Source organism: Morus notabilis, unplaced genomic scaffold, assembly GCF_000414095.1.
Source record: "Morus notabilis unplaced genomic scaffold, ASM41409v2 Scaffold184, whole genome shotgun sequence".
Lineage (NCBI taxonomy): Eukaryota > Viridiplantae > Streptophyta > Magnoliopsida > Rosales > Moraceae > Morus > Morus notabilis.
The window spans coordinates 1,818-15,763 of NW_010387636.1; the positions used below are offsets into that span (position 1 = coordinate 1,818).

At 37.8% G+C, this 13,946-nt stretch overlaps 2 protein-coding genes across 2 annotated transcripts in view; both read right to left on the bottom strand.

Annotated features, from left to right (window-relative positions):
* Window positions 1-2,813: 2,813 nt before the first annotated feature.
* Window positions 2,814-11,528, bottom strand: LOC21409378 (disease resistance RPP13-like protein 4). Its single transcript, XM_024177164.1, is given in 2 exon segments — window positions 2,814-5,482; window positions 11,374-11,528. A coding segment is annotated over 1 exon segment (2,550 nt). The 5' UTR covers window positions 5,475-5,482; window positions 11,374-11,528; the 3' UTR covers window positions 2,814-2,924.
* Window positions 11,529-12,494: 966 nt separating this feature from the next.
* Window positions 12,495-13,946, bottom strand: part of LOC21409379 (AAA-ATPase At2g18193) — a 3,985-nt gene continuing 2,533 nt past the window's right edge. The window contains exon 2 of the mRNA XM_010115100.2: window positions 12,495-13,173. Within this exon, the coding sequence (XP_010113402.1) occupies window positions 12,622-13,173 (552 nt within the window). The 3' untranslated portion in view covers window positions 12,495-12,621. The remainder of the gene's footprint in view (window positions 13,174-13,946) is intronic.

Consider the following 13,946-nt stretch of genomic DNA (forward strand, 5'->3'; position numbering starts at 1 on the left):
ATGGGCCCCATTTCGACACCAAACGTTGTCGTCATTCTAGTGGCAGTGGTAGAGCGCGAAGAGAGCTTCGATATAACCTCTTATGGGCCGGCTCCGTTACGACACAAAAAGTTGTCGCTAAATTCGTAGCGGTTGTAGAGGGGGAAGAGAGCTTGGATCTGACGGATTATGGGACCCGTTACGACAGAAAAAGTTGTTGCCGTTCCCGTGCCAGTTGTAGATCGCGAAGAGAGCATCAATCTAACGACTAATGGTCCCCGTTACGACACCAAAATTTATCGCCCTTCCCGGGGCAATTGTAGAGCGCGAAGAGAGCTTCGATCTAACGGCTAATGGGGCCCGTTACGACACAAAAAGTTGTTGCTAAATTCGTGGCGGTTGTAGAGGGGGAAGAGAGCTTGGATCTGACGGATTATGGGCCCCATTATGACACCAAAAGTTGTCGTCATTCCCGTGCCATTCGTAGATCGCGAAGAGAGCTTCGATCTAACGGCTAATGGGGCCCGTTACGACACAAAAAGTTGTTGCTAAATTCGTGGCGGTTGTAGAGGGGGAAGAGAGCTTGGATCTGACGGATTATGGGCCCCATTATGACACCAAAAGTTGTCGTCATTCCCGTGCCATTCGTAGATCGCGAAGAGAGCTTCGATCTAACGGCTAATGGGGCCCGTTACGACACAAAAAGTTGTTGCTAAATTCGTGGCGGTTGTAGAGGGGGAAGAGAGCTTGGATCTGACGGATTATGGGCCCCATTATGACACCAAAAGTTGTCGTCATTCCCGTGCCATTCGTAGATCGCGAAGAGAGCTTCGATCTAACGGCTGATGGGCCTCGGTTCAACACCAAACGTTGTCGTCATTCTAGTGGCAGTGGTAGAGCGCGAAGAGAGCTTCGATATGACGGATGATGGGGCCAGGCTACGGTCTAAACAAAAGAGGCCATAGACCACTCGAGTGGGCGGGCCCCATGAAAGACACGGTCAAATGGTCTAAACCGCCTACCATTGGACAGAGACTCGTGCAATATTCACTATAAAAGGGGAAGACCCCCCGAGAGAGGGAGGAGAGATTTTTCCTTATGCATATGTAACTTGCAAGAACAAAGACAAGAGAAATACAAAATAGTGGATGTAGCTCTTGTTGCGAAGTGTGAACCACTATAAAACTCCTGTGCGTCCTTACTTTCATAAGCATTATCTCACTTACTTCACAACCTATCCTAAACCCTAATACAAATTTCAGCATATTCACTAAAATTATAAGTTCCAAAACCGGTAACCCAACGGGCTACCGCGGGGTCATTTGGTAAGACTTTGTTGACGAAATTCCACCGTCAACACTAACCAATTATTTGAGGGCTAAATGATTGATTTCGTTCAATTTTTAATGGTTTTTGTGATTGGATGACCAAACATGAAACTAAAAACAACTTGGGGTCTAATTTGCAACGTTTCAAAACTCAAAATTAAAATTAACCCAAAATCAGAAAATGGGGTGATGAAAAGAGGCAGCTTTAGAAAATGGACCGTGCATTACAACCATATAATTAATTCTCATTTCACTTTGTATGAAAAATAATTTATGGCTTATAAAATCAAAAAATGTTTCAAACAGCAGGGGAAAAAATCAGTACACTGGACTTCACTATTGTGAAATAGCTAAAAAAATTTCACATTGTCATAAAGCCAACAACAATTCATTACCATTCACCAAAGTTGACTTCTCCATCTAACTCCATTAGTTTGTGTAAGAAAAGGGTGACTACTAGAAACGGCACGGAAGAATATAAGCAAACTGTGAAAAATGAAAAACGTGAAGTCAAAAAATGACAATAGAAAGAAACGACACCGAAAGGAACGAACGACGACAATGTAGAAATGGCACAGAGGTAAACAAACAAAAATAAATCAGAAACAACAGCATACGAGGAAATAGCGACAAAAAATAAAATAATAAATGAGTAAATGACACAAAAAAAAAAAAAAAAAAAAAAAAAAAAAAAAAAAAAAGAAGCGGCACCAAAAGTTCACGGCAATTTTTATGGTAGGAGAAGCCCTTTTCCCTTATATGTTGCTTTGACGGTTGAATTAATTTTTTTAATAATTAAATCTGTAAGAGTTCAGATTATAATTTAAGATTATGATGTATAATGATTTTAAGTCACAAATCTAACTATTAAAAAATTAATTTAACGGTTAAATACCTATGAGTAAGCAATAAAGCCTACTCTACCATAAATATTGCTAAAATTCAAAACAACATTCCTAAATTTAAAATAAAAAATAAAAAAAAGTTTTAAACAACAATGAAACGACATCCAAGCTAATCAAACAATGTATGTGGGGATGTGCAAACAGGAATGTTAATGGTGACGACAAATAGTAAGAAACCAAAACAAATAGAAAAAAAATACCGGCAAAAAGGCAATAATAACATGTTAAAATATATGAAAGCATATTAGCTAACTCAAGTTCAAGTTGTGATGCATTTCATCTTGATCTTTAAAGCTCAAAATTGACGTGAGAGATGAACAATGAAATGTTTTCATCAATGTCCAAGCTTTTGAAAGCGTTCATCAAAAAAGTCTGAAAACGGCTTTATGATTTATCTTATAAAAAAAAAAAAAAAGCGACTTAATTTTAGTACATTAATTTACATGATTTAGAGGAAGGGTGTTGAAATCTGAAGCAAAAAGAGATCAACACTCATTTCAAAAATTCAAAAAAACTAAAAAACTAAAAAACTAAAAAACTAACTTACAAATCAGAAAAATGTTCAAAACAATGGAAGGAAAAAATTCAACACAGTGGACTTCACAATAGTGAGAAACTTAAAACAGTTTTACACTGTAATAAAAGGCCAAGAACAATTCATTACCATTAACCAATTTGCACCTTTTTTTGTATACCTTCTGTTTCTAATCTATTAGTTTCTGTTCTCTTCCTTCTTCCAAACGCCACCTCTAAATCCAATGTCTTCAACGGTGAAAGACACCAATTCCGGGCACCAACAGGCACTCACAACCCGCAGCAATGGCATAACTTGTGTCACTCTCGGCCATTCCTCTTCAAAATCCGAGAGGGATTCCAACATCAGCCCCTCAATTCTCCAAACAGTGTCGTCATCACCCCAGAAGCTTTGGTTCATCTTGGAAAGATTGCACGAGGCAATTGAGAGGTACCTCAACATGGGAAGTGAGATGGGGTTGAGCCACATTGGACTAATCTTCCCCGGAAAGAACTTGAGACTCAGCTCATGGAGTTGCTGAGGAGGATACAGCATGTCAAGCTTTGTTATGATATCATCACCATGACTATCAAAGCAGCTTATTGTCAGATGCTGCAACTCTTGGAGCTTTACCAATGGATGGACCTCGGTGTCTGCAATCTCGTCACCTCGAGTTAATTGAAGCCCAAGTTTCCTTAGTTTCATCAAGTTTTTCAGCTCACCAATCTGACAACCTTCTGGTTGGTTCGATTTGGCAGGTTTGAAACCAAGTAATACTTCAAGCTGCGAAAGCCTTCCCAACCCTTTTGGTAAGCATTCAAGTGAACCACAATGGCTCACATCTAAGACCCTCAGCTTCTTGAAAGTTACTATATAATTAGGGAGTCACCTTAGGCTTTGGCAGTAGCTGACATCTAAAATCTGCAGATTGTTGAGCTTCTCCAATGAAGGCGGAAGCTGAACCAATGGGTGAGTGTTGTTTACGCTAAGATAAGTCAAGTGGTGAAGAGAACCAACCTGGTTTAGAAGCCCTGTGAGAGGGGCTTCAAAAATTGATCTTGAAAGATCCATTGCCCTTAGGTAATGTGAGTCACAAAACTTCTTCGCAACGTTTGAAGTGATTTTGTTCACTTCACCACTCTTGGTTGTCGATAACAAGGCCCTCAACTTTAAATTGGCCACAAAATGATTTCGAGCCATAGGGGTGTCAATACTCAAGTGACGGCTATTTGTATCATCCGGCCAAGAAAATGCATCTTCTTTCGCAATGTCAATCACCAAATCGCGAACCATATCATGAATTTTACAAGTGTCTATCATTCCGTAATAAGTCTTGTCAACCACTTCTAGCAAACACCGATTTGTCAAACCTGTGAAACAATCCTCACCAGCCTCCGTTGCTGATCTACCACCTCTTACAGGAACAAAACCTTCTCCTATCCACCAATGGACCAATTGGTCTTTGGTTATGACACAATCCTCTGGATAAAGTGACAGACAGAGGAAGCAGGATTTGAGGTAAGAAGGGAGTTCATCATAGCTCAACTGTAGAGAAGCCATGACAGAGTTATCATTTTCAGCTAGCTCATCTTGAAAATGGTTTGCAATGCGTTTCCATTCAGCGTAACGTGGTGGTTTACAAAGCATTATCCCTCCAACCGCCTTGATTGCTAAGGGAAGACCTTTGCATTTCTCAACAATCTCCTCTCCAACACCTTCTAATTCTGGATAATTACACACCCCTTCAGTAGCTGCAAATGCAATCTTCCGAAATAGCAGCCAGCTATTATCCTTGCTAAGACATTTAGGTCTATGCACTCTTACCTCCTTCACTCTCATTTTTTGCGCAACTTCCAAAAACCTTGTAGTGATAATGATGCAACTTCCATGCCCCTTAGGAAGTCCTTCGTAGATTTTTCGCCACCAAGTAAGATCCCCCTCCCACACATCATCCATCACAAGCAAGAACCTCTTACCGAAAAGATACTGGTTTATCTTCTTCAACAGTTCACCTGCACTGTCTCCTATACTTGCATCTCCCAAGTTCCTCAGCATGCTTCTCAAAATCTGTCCCTCGGTGAATTTTTGAGAAACAGACACCCAAATTCTCCTCTCAAAGTGATCCTCCATGTCCCTCTCGTTAAACACTTTCTGAGCAATGGTTGTCTTGCCCAGCCCGCCCATCCCGACAACCCCAATTGCCAATATGTCACTGTCAGCTTCAAGAAGCCAATCCTTCAACTTCCTCGTATCGCCTTCCAATCCAACAACTTGTGTGTGATCATATACAGGAGAGCTCCATCTGGGTATTTGGTCATTGTGTGGATCAACCCCTGGCTGACTCAAAAGTGGCACACCAAGATAAGTTGAAATGTTTATCTTGATGCTGCTGATTTTCACGTTCATTTCTTCAAGGTGCTTCCCAGTTTGGTACTGGAACGGTATTTTTGAAGGACTGAAGCACTTTAACCAACCACTTGACATTGCATCATCATCCATTGACTTGAGTTGACAATCTGCAAGCATGTCTTCAGCTTGATATATCATTTCTCGCAAGTCAACCATGATGCGCCGCAGGGTTTGGTTCTTCCTTTTGAGTCTCTCTGCATCTTTGAGAAAGCTTTGCATTAATTGGAGTTCATTTTGTAAAGTCACAAATTGATCTCTGAATTCTATCAGAATCCGACTTCCCTCTGATAGAGCTCCAAGAAGTTTTCCCAAGAACACGGTTACCACAGCGTCCACCATGTCTTTGCCTTGAACAGATCAGATAAGAAAGTAGAAAGAAAAAGAATATCAGTCACGTTCTTTTCTTTTTCTTTTATCCATGAAAAGGACAACAATTTTCAAATGTCTTTTTCTGCAAAACAAGAAAATGCTTTTCTGCTATGGACTTATGCATGTTTTAAATAAAGGGTTGGTTTTTTCCCTTTTGTATATTTTTGCTAATTTTGTTACAAACTAAATGAATTCCTCTGCAGATCGCTAACAACTAACAAGCAAAATTTGGGATTTGTACTATGGTCCAATGATCAGGCAACAAAATACAAAAAGAAGAGAAAGATTTATCGAATAGTGGCAAAACTCAGAAGCTTTCAATGAAAATTTTCTTATATCAGGTAAGAACTCATATAAAAATGAAAATTTGCTTTCTAAATTAATTGCTCATGATAACATAGAAATAGATATTGTGAAGATTTTGGTCCTAATTTCCTGATTCTAAATGAAGGCAGCAAGCTTCATCTGATGTGGAAATCATTTACTGATGTGGAAATCATTTAGTGACGTGGCACAATCTCAAGGGTTCAATTGAGAGTATATATATAAAGTATACTAAATGTAACATATCACTTTTCATCTGAGATCAAGAAGTTAGAGAGAGAGAATTAAGAGTGAGAAAGCCTGGGTGTGAGAACGTGTAATTCTTGGGTTTTCTGGGTTTGAGAGATTTCTTTCAAGAGCTGTTGTTTCTCGAGAAAGTCTTGAGGATAGTTCTGTGTTTAGAGGTCTCGAGTGATTCTCTATTGTACTCTCTGTTTCTCAATTCATTGATATGTTATAGTGGATTGACTAGGGCTGTGCAAGCCCGGCCTTGGATTAGGATCTTTGATCCGAACCAAGTAAATTTTCGTGTTCTTTGTTTTCTCTAGAGTTCAAGATTGGAGGAAGACTAATTCTTGGGGTTCTAAGGATCTGGGAGTTATTGAAATCTGACGAGCTCCTCCATCGAAGATTGTCTCTGTTCTTGAAGTTGCTACCTGGCCAGTCGCATCTTTCATCATGTCCACATCAAGAATCGAAATTGAGAAGTTTGACGGTAAAAATGATTTCAATTTGTGGCGAGAAAAGATGATCGCTCATCTTGGAAATCTTGGGCTTGACGAAGCGCTGAAAGGAAAATCAAAGATGTCAGATTCAATCCAGAACAAAGGTGAGATTCTGAAAAAGGCTAGAAATACCATTATTCTAAGTCTTAGTGATCATATCCTGAGAAAAGTAGTTAAGGAGAAAACTGCTAGTGGAATGTGGAATAAGCTAGAACAATTGTACATGACTAAGGCCTTGCCTAATCGAATCTATCTAAAACAGAGATTTTATGGTTTTAAGATGGATGAAAATAAAACCATTGATGAGAACATAGCTGAATTCACGAAATTGCTTTCTGATCTGGAGAACTTAGAGATCCAGATAGAAGAAGAGGATCAGGCCATATTCCTTCTCAATTCTTTGCCTAGGCAGTATGATCATTTAAGGGACATGCTCAAATATGGTAGAGATACTTTGACCATAGATGAGGTTATGGGTGCTGCCTATTCGAAGGAATTGGATCTCAGGGCAAATGGGAAACAGCCAAGATCCACTGGTGAGGGTCTAAATGTAAGAGGAAGATCAACAGAGAGGAATGGCAACTCAAATAGGTCCAAGAACAATTCAAGATCCAAGTCAAAGACCAGGAAAACCTGCTGGACTTGTAAGAAAGAGGGTCATTTGAGAAAAAAACTGCCCTCAGAGGAAAAATAACAATTAGAAATCTGATCAATCAAACCCATTAGAAGCTGCAAATGTTTCTGATGGCCTTGACAGTGTTGATGTCCTGACTGTAACCAGTAATGACCCCAAGGAAGAATGGATCATGGATTTTGGGTGCACTTTCCACATGACACCCAGAAGAGAATGGTTCTTTGAGTTCAAAGAAATGAATGTTGCGAAGGTGTATATGGGGGGAATAATATGGCTTGTCAGATTCAAGGAACGGGGTCCATAAGATTGAAACTGTGGGATGGTACTGAAAAAATATTGACAGAAGTGAGATTCATTCCTGAACTGAAAAGGAATTTGATCTCATTTGGGTGCTTAGATAAGAAAGATTTCAATTACAAGGCAGAGAAGGGTGTACTCAAGGTGATTAAAGGATCCTTATTAATTATGAAGGGTCTTCTCAAATAAGGGCTCTATGTGTTGCAAGGTTCAACTGTTACTCGAGAAGCAGCAGTTTCATAAGTCAAGAAAGATGACACAGAATTATGGCACAAGAGACTTGGCCATATGAGCATCAAGGGACTCCAGGAACTTAGCAAACAGGGGTTGCTTGATTCAAAACAAATAAGTGACCTGGAATTTTGTGAAAGCTGTGTACTGGGAAAGTCACATAGACTAAAGTTTGCTGCAGCAAAACATACCACAAAGGCCACCCTTGACTACATACACTCTGATCTTTGGGGTTCATCACAGGTACCACTTTCTTTATCTAAATGTCAATATTTTATTTCCATAATTGATGATTATTCTAGGAAAGTGTGGCTTTACTTCCTAAAAACTAAGGATGAGGCTTTTAATTAGTTTGTGGAATGGAAAACCTTGATTGAAAATCAGACTGGGAAAAGAATAAAAAGGCTTAGGACTGACAATGGCCTCGAATTTTGTAGTCAAGAGTTTGACTCATTTTGTGCTAAGAATGGGATATCTAGGCACCACACTTGCACGAGCACACCACAACAAAATGGTGTTGCTGAATGTATGAATAGGACCATTATGAACAAGGTTAGGTGCATGCTAAATGAATCAGGCTTACCTAAGAAATTTTGGGCAGAGGCAGCAGCCACTGCATATTATCTCATTAATAGGTCACCATCTACTGCTATAGATCTCATGATTCCTGAAGAGAAATGTCTAAGTCCAAACCTAGTTATGATCATCTTAGAATCTTTGGATGCATTGCATATGTTCACTCTAGCCAGGGAAAGCTTAATCCTAGAGCTAAGAAAGGAGTTTCTTAGGGTACCCGGATGGAGTTAAGGGTTATAGAATTTGGTTATTAGATGAACATAAATGTATCATAAGTAGGGATGTCATATTTAATGAAAAAGCTGCTTATAAAACTAACTAGAAATTTTCAGATGTAGCCAGCTTTGAACAAGCTGAGCATACCCTTAATTCTCAGGTGGAGATACCTATTCAATCTAAAATTTTAGGAGACAGAAATGTAGTGTCTGTAGATTCAGGTGGAGCTATTCAATCTCATTCAGAACAGCCTCCTGAATAATAGCTTAATGATGGTCGATTAGATCATGATGATGAAAATCCAGATATGCAAGAAGAGGATCAAATGATGGGGGACATAACCAGGGAACAGTTGAATGACTATATGTTATCCAGAGATAGAACTAGAAGACAAATCAGGCCTCCATCAAGATTTGCAAGTGCAGACATAATAGCCTTTGCCCTTAATATAGCAAATTTGGTGGAGCTTAACGAGCCTACTTCCTATGCATAAGCTAGAAGAAGTAAGGATTGGCCTAAGTGGAAAAAGGCCATGGAAGAGGAGCTAGATTCACTGCACAAAAACCAAACATGGACTTTTGTTGACAAACCAAAAGACCATAAGGTCATAGGTTGTAAATGGGTATTCAAAAGAAAACCAGGGATCCCAGGCGTGGAAGAAGCAAGATACAAAGCACGTTTGGTAGCAAAAGGATTCTCTCAAGTGGAGGGAATTGATTATCATGAGGTGTTCTCACCAGTAGTGAAACATACCTCCATAAGAACAATTCTAGCACTTACTGCAATACAGAACCTTGAACTCGAGCAGTTGGATGTCAAAATTGCATTTCTACATGGAAAGCTTGAAGAGAAGATTCTTATGCACCAGCCAGAAGGTTTTGTCAAGGAAAGTGAAGTCAAGAAGGTGTGTCTCCTATAGAGGTCTCTTTATGGGCTCAAGCAGTCACCAAGGCAGTGGTATAGGAGATTCGATGATTTTATGATCAGTAAGGGTTTCCTAAGATCAAAGTATGACAGTTGTGTTATTATTTGAAGCTTCCAGATCAACTGTACATATACCTTTTGATCTATGTGGATGACATGCTGATAGCCTTTAAGAGGAAGCATGAAATTCAGAAATTGAAGGATTAATTGAACTCGGAATTTGATATGAAGGATTTGGGTTCTGCTAGAAAAATAATGGGCATGGATATATACAAATATAGAGAAAAAGGGGTTCTGACTTTGTCACTAGAAGGATACCTAAACAAAGTAATAGACATTTTTGGCATGAAACAAGCCAAAGTGGTGAATACTCTAGTTGGTGCTCATTTCAAGCTAGTGTCAGTTAAGGAAGAAGATGCTGAACAGGAAGCTGTCAACATGAGAGGAGTACCATATTCAAATGCTGTTGGTAGCATTATGTATGCTATGATTTCAACAAGACCTAATATAGCATATGGTGTTGGATTGGTAAGTAGATTTATGAGTAGACCTAGTAAGGAGTATTGGCAAGCTGTTAAATGGCTCCTGAGGTACTTAAAGGGCTCTGTAAACCTAAAGCTTACTTATTCAAGAGATAAGGCAGGGAGTAGTCAGGTAATAGGATACTGTGACTCTGATTTTGCTGGTGATTTAGACAAGAGAAGGTTTCTTTCTGGGTATGTGTTCACAGTAGGAGGAAATGTAATTAGTTGGAAATCTGGTTTTTCAACGTGTGGTGGCATTATCAACAATTGAAGCAAAGTATATTTCATTAACAGAAGCAGTCAAGGAAGCTTTATGGCTTAAAGGTCTAATTAGTGAACTCGGATTGGAGCAGAAAACTGTGACAGTGTACTGTGACTCACAAAGTGCTATTCATCTATCAAAGAATACAATATTCCATGAAAGAACTAAGCATATTGACGTGAGGCTACATTTTGTTAGAGATATAATCTCAAGACAGTTGGTGAAAGTTGAGAAGATTGCTACAACAGTCAAACCAGCAGATATATTCACCAAAGTTATTCCTGTGAGCAAGTTTAAGGAAGCTTTAAGCTTGCTCAATATTCTGGAATAGTTGATATTGGTGTAATAGGGTGCTCTAGTTCAATCCACTGAAGCTTCGTCAATCTAGAACCAAAGGTGGAGAATTGTGAAGATTTTGGTCATAATTTCCTGATTCTAAATGAAGGCAGCAAGCTTTATCTGATGTGGAAATCATTTAGTGACGTGGCACAATCTCAAGAGTTCAATTGAGAGTATATATATAAAGTATACTAAATGTAACAGATCACTTTTCATCTGAGATCAAGAAGTCAGAGAAAGAGAATTAAGAGTGAGAAAGCCTGGGTGTGAGAACGTGTAATTCTTGGGTTTTTGGGTTTGAGAGATTTCTTTCAAGAGCTGTTTGTTTCTCGAGAAAGTCTTGATGATAGTTCTGTGTTGAGAGGTCTCGAGTGATTCTCTGTTGTACTCTGTGTTTCTCAATTCATTGATCTATTATAGTGGATTGACTAGGGCTGTGCAAGCCCAGCCTTGGATTAGGATCTTTGATCCGAACCAAGTAAATTTTCGTGTTCTTTGCTTTCTCTAGATTTCAAGATTGGAGGAAGACTAACTCCTCACAGATATGATTCTAAATCTGGGTATGTAGAACTTACAATCGGGTTTTCGTTTACTACTTAATTGTCCATCTAATATCACCCTTGCCTTTCACAGAAACAGAAGCCACTAACAAAATCATACTCATCATTATCTCTGATATCACCCTTGCCTTTCACAGAAACAGAAGGCACTAACAAAATCATACTCATGTAATAATAATAATACTAATAATAATAATAATAATAATAATAATAATAAACAACGCAGTAACACTTCCTTAAGAAAAGTGCAATCTTACAGTTGAAATTTGTGCTCTTCCTTCTAAGAACTTGGAAAAAAGGAAAATACGAAACCTCTAACTGTAAGTAAGCAAACTCCAAGAGCCCGGGCTTGAGAAATGAGAACTATCCCATCTGTTCAGATAATTTTGGTTTGTCAATGGATGTTTGTCAGAATTTGTAGTTCCCCACTATTTACAAGTACGCGCTCTGGCGAACTTGATGACATAAGGGCATCATGGTAAATTTGATCGTCAATTGCAAGTCAAGTCAAGACACGGTGCGTCCCTTCGTCTAAGCGGTTGTTTCTTTCTGCTTTCTTTAGGATATCGATTTTAGGTAAGTGTTATTTGTAATTACTTGGCCTGATTTAAGTTTTTAATTTAAATTAAAATGTAATTTTAAGTAATTAAAAAAATTAGATATAATTTTTTATAAGAATTTTTAATTGTAGTAAAATTAAAATTAAAAATTTAAATCGGTGAAATGAATGAGATTTTTTAAAGTTCATGTTTGTAAACTAAAAGTTCTGCAAACAGGTTACTAGGGCCGACAATATGGATTACAATACGACTCAAAAATGACACGAATTTTGTAGGTTAAAGTTGAGAAAAAAGAGATTCAGGTCAGAATTAAGTTGACCTGAAATTGACACGAAAAACACGAGTCAATTTCAAGTTAGACCCGCCTAACCTGAATACCATACGAAATTCGTAAAAAACTAAAATATATATATTTTTCATTACATATTTTAAATTTTATTATGAACTTATGATATCGTGATAATTATACTCAAAATCTTATACTATTATTTGCTTAATTTTGATGGATGTTATTGTATTTTAACGTGTTATAAATTTTAAATTATTTCTAATATGTAAAAAAAACTTAAAATATATATAATTTTCGTGTCAATTTTAGGTTCACGGATCAATTTCGTATCACAAGTAATTTTCGTCTCGTGTCAACCTGTAAATTGATAGTGTCGTGATCGTGTTGTGATTTTTAAAAAAAATTTGTGTCACGGGTTGTGTCCAGATTGATTGTAAATTTAAGAAGAAGCGACCAAAACACAATACGTGACACGAATTGTCACCCTTACAGGTTACCAATGTGACTTTTTATTATTTATTTTGCCCAAAAAAAAAAAAAAAAGCTTACCAGAGTACATAATGTTGACGAGTCTCCAATCCGAGGCAATAGATACATAAATTAATACGTTCTGCAGAAAGTCTTTATTGATCTACCAATAAACACAACTTATTTGCCTAAAATCGTCGCCTCAATCTTCCTCTTGAAACTCTTGTCCTACTGTTTCTAGCAAGTTTCATTGCAATCATATGATTTAGTTTTACTCGCTTTAATTTCGGAAGGTCAATTGCTTCTTGTTCCTGTGCTTGTTCTTGCTCTTGTTCTTGACCTTCACCATTATTATTCTTAACTTCTTCCTTTCTCTCAAGGCTCTCAGCCTTCTTCCGTTTGAGGAAATTGACAAGTCCTTCAAGAGCAACATCGGCTTTGTCACTCTTCATTAGCTCCTCAGCCACCTCCGCCGGAGTCACCTCCGTGCTGTCTATTAAGCCTTCAATCTCTCCACAAAGATCGTGGTCGTTGCCACGAATACCGAGGTAATTAGAGGCCAAGGTTTTGAACCCATTTGTGGTGCAATACGACATGTTGATGTGCATGTCCATTCGACCGGGACGCAACAATGCAGGGTCAAGACGATCCTTGTGGTTTGTGGTGAACACAATAATTCGCTCGTCGCCGCAGCTAGACCATAAACCATCAATGAAGTTCAATAGGCCCGAGAGTGTCAACTGCAAGTTTTGAGTCATTTGAGTCGTTGATTGAACAAACATTAATCTAAATCCACTTCTATGCACATAATAATCAGGCCGATTTATTGTACACAATCTCAGTGCCTTCTCCTATCTTGCTACCTTCCTTAAAAGGAAATATATACATCTCTTTCACTAAAATCATATTATATGCACGCCATTTCAATATCATGCTAACTGGTACAAAGCCAATTACAGAATTCTTGCCATTTGGGTAGTTTCAAAGAACATTCTCAGTTTTTTTTTTTTTTTTTTTGGAAATGAAACATTCTTGGCCGTTTGCCAAGTGTTGCGCACGTTTCTTAAATTTATTGACCCACACTACAATAAAAAAGCACAAACCCCACTTTTCCCCCTATTTTATGCACTCTCATTTAGTTTAGTAGTGCTATAGATTTTAAAAAAATTATTTTTAACAGTGCTGAAAGAAGAAGCAGCTGTTATAAAAGGTAACTAAATGTTTGGTAAACTATAAATATAGTAACTATGCTGGTTCTAAAATCAACGTAATAGCGTTTAGTAAATTATGAGTTTGAATTGCTGTTATAAAAAGCAGCCGAGTGTTTGTAAACTATAAATATCGTAATTGTGCTGGTTCTAAAATCAACGTAATAACGTTTAGTAAATTATGAGTTTAAATTACTGTGAATAGTTAAAAATTACGACTATAATATAATATAATATATATAATTACAATATAATATATATTTATTATTATATTTAATATAATAAAAAATTATTATTATATAATT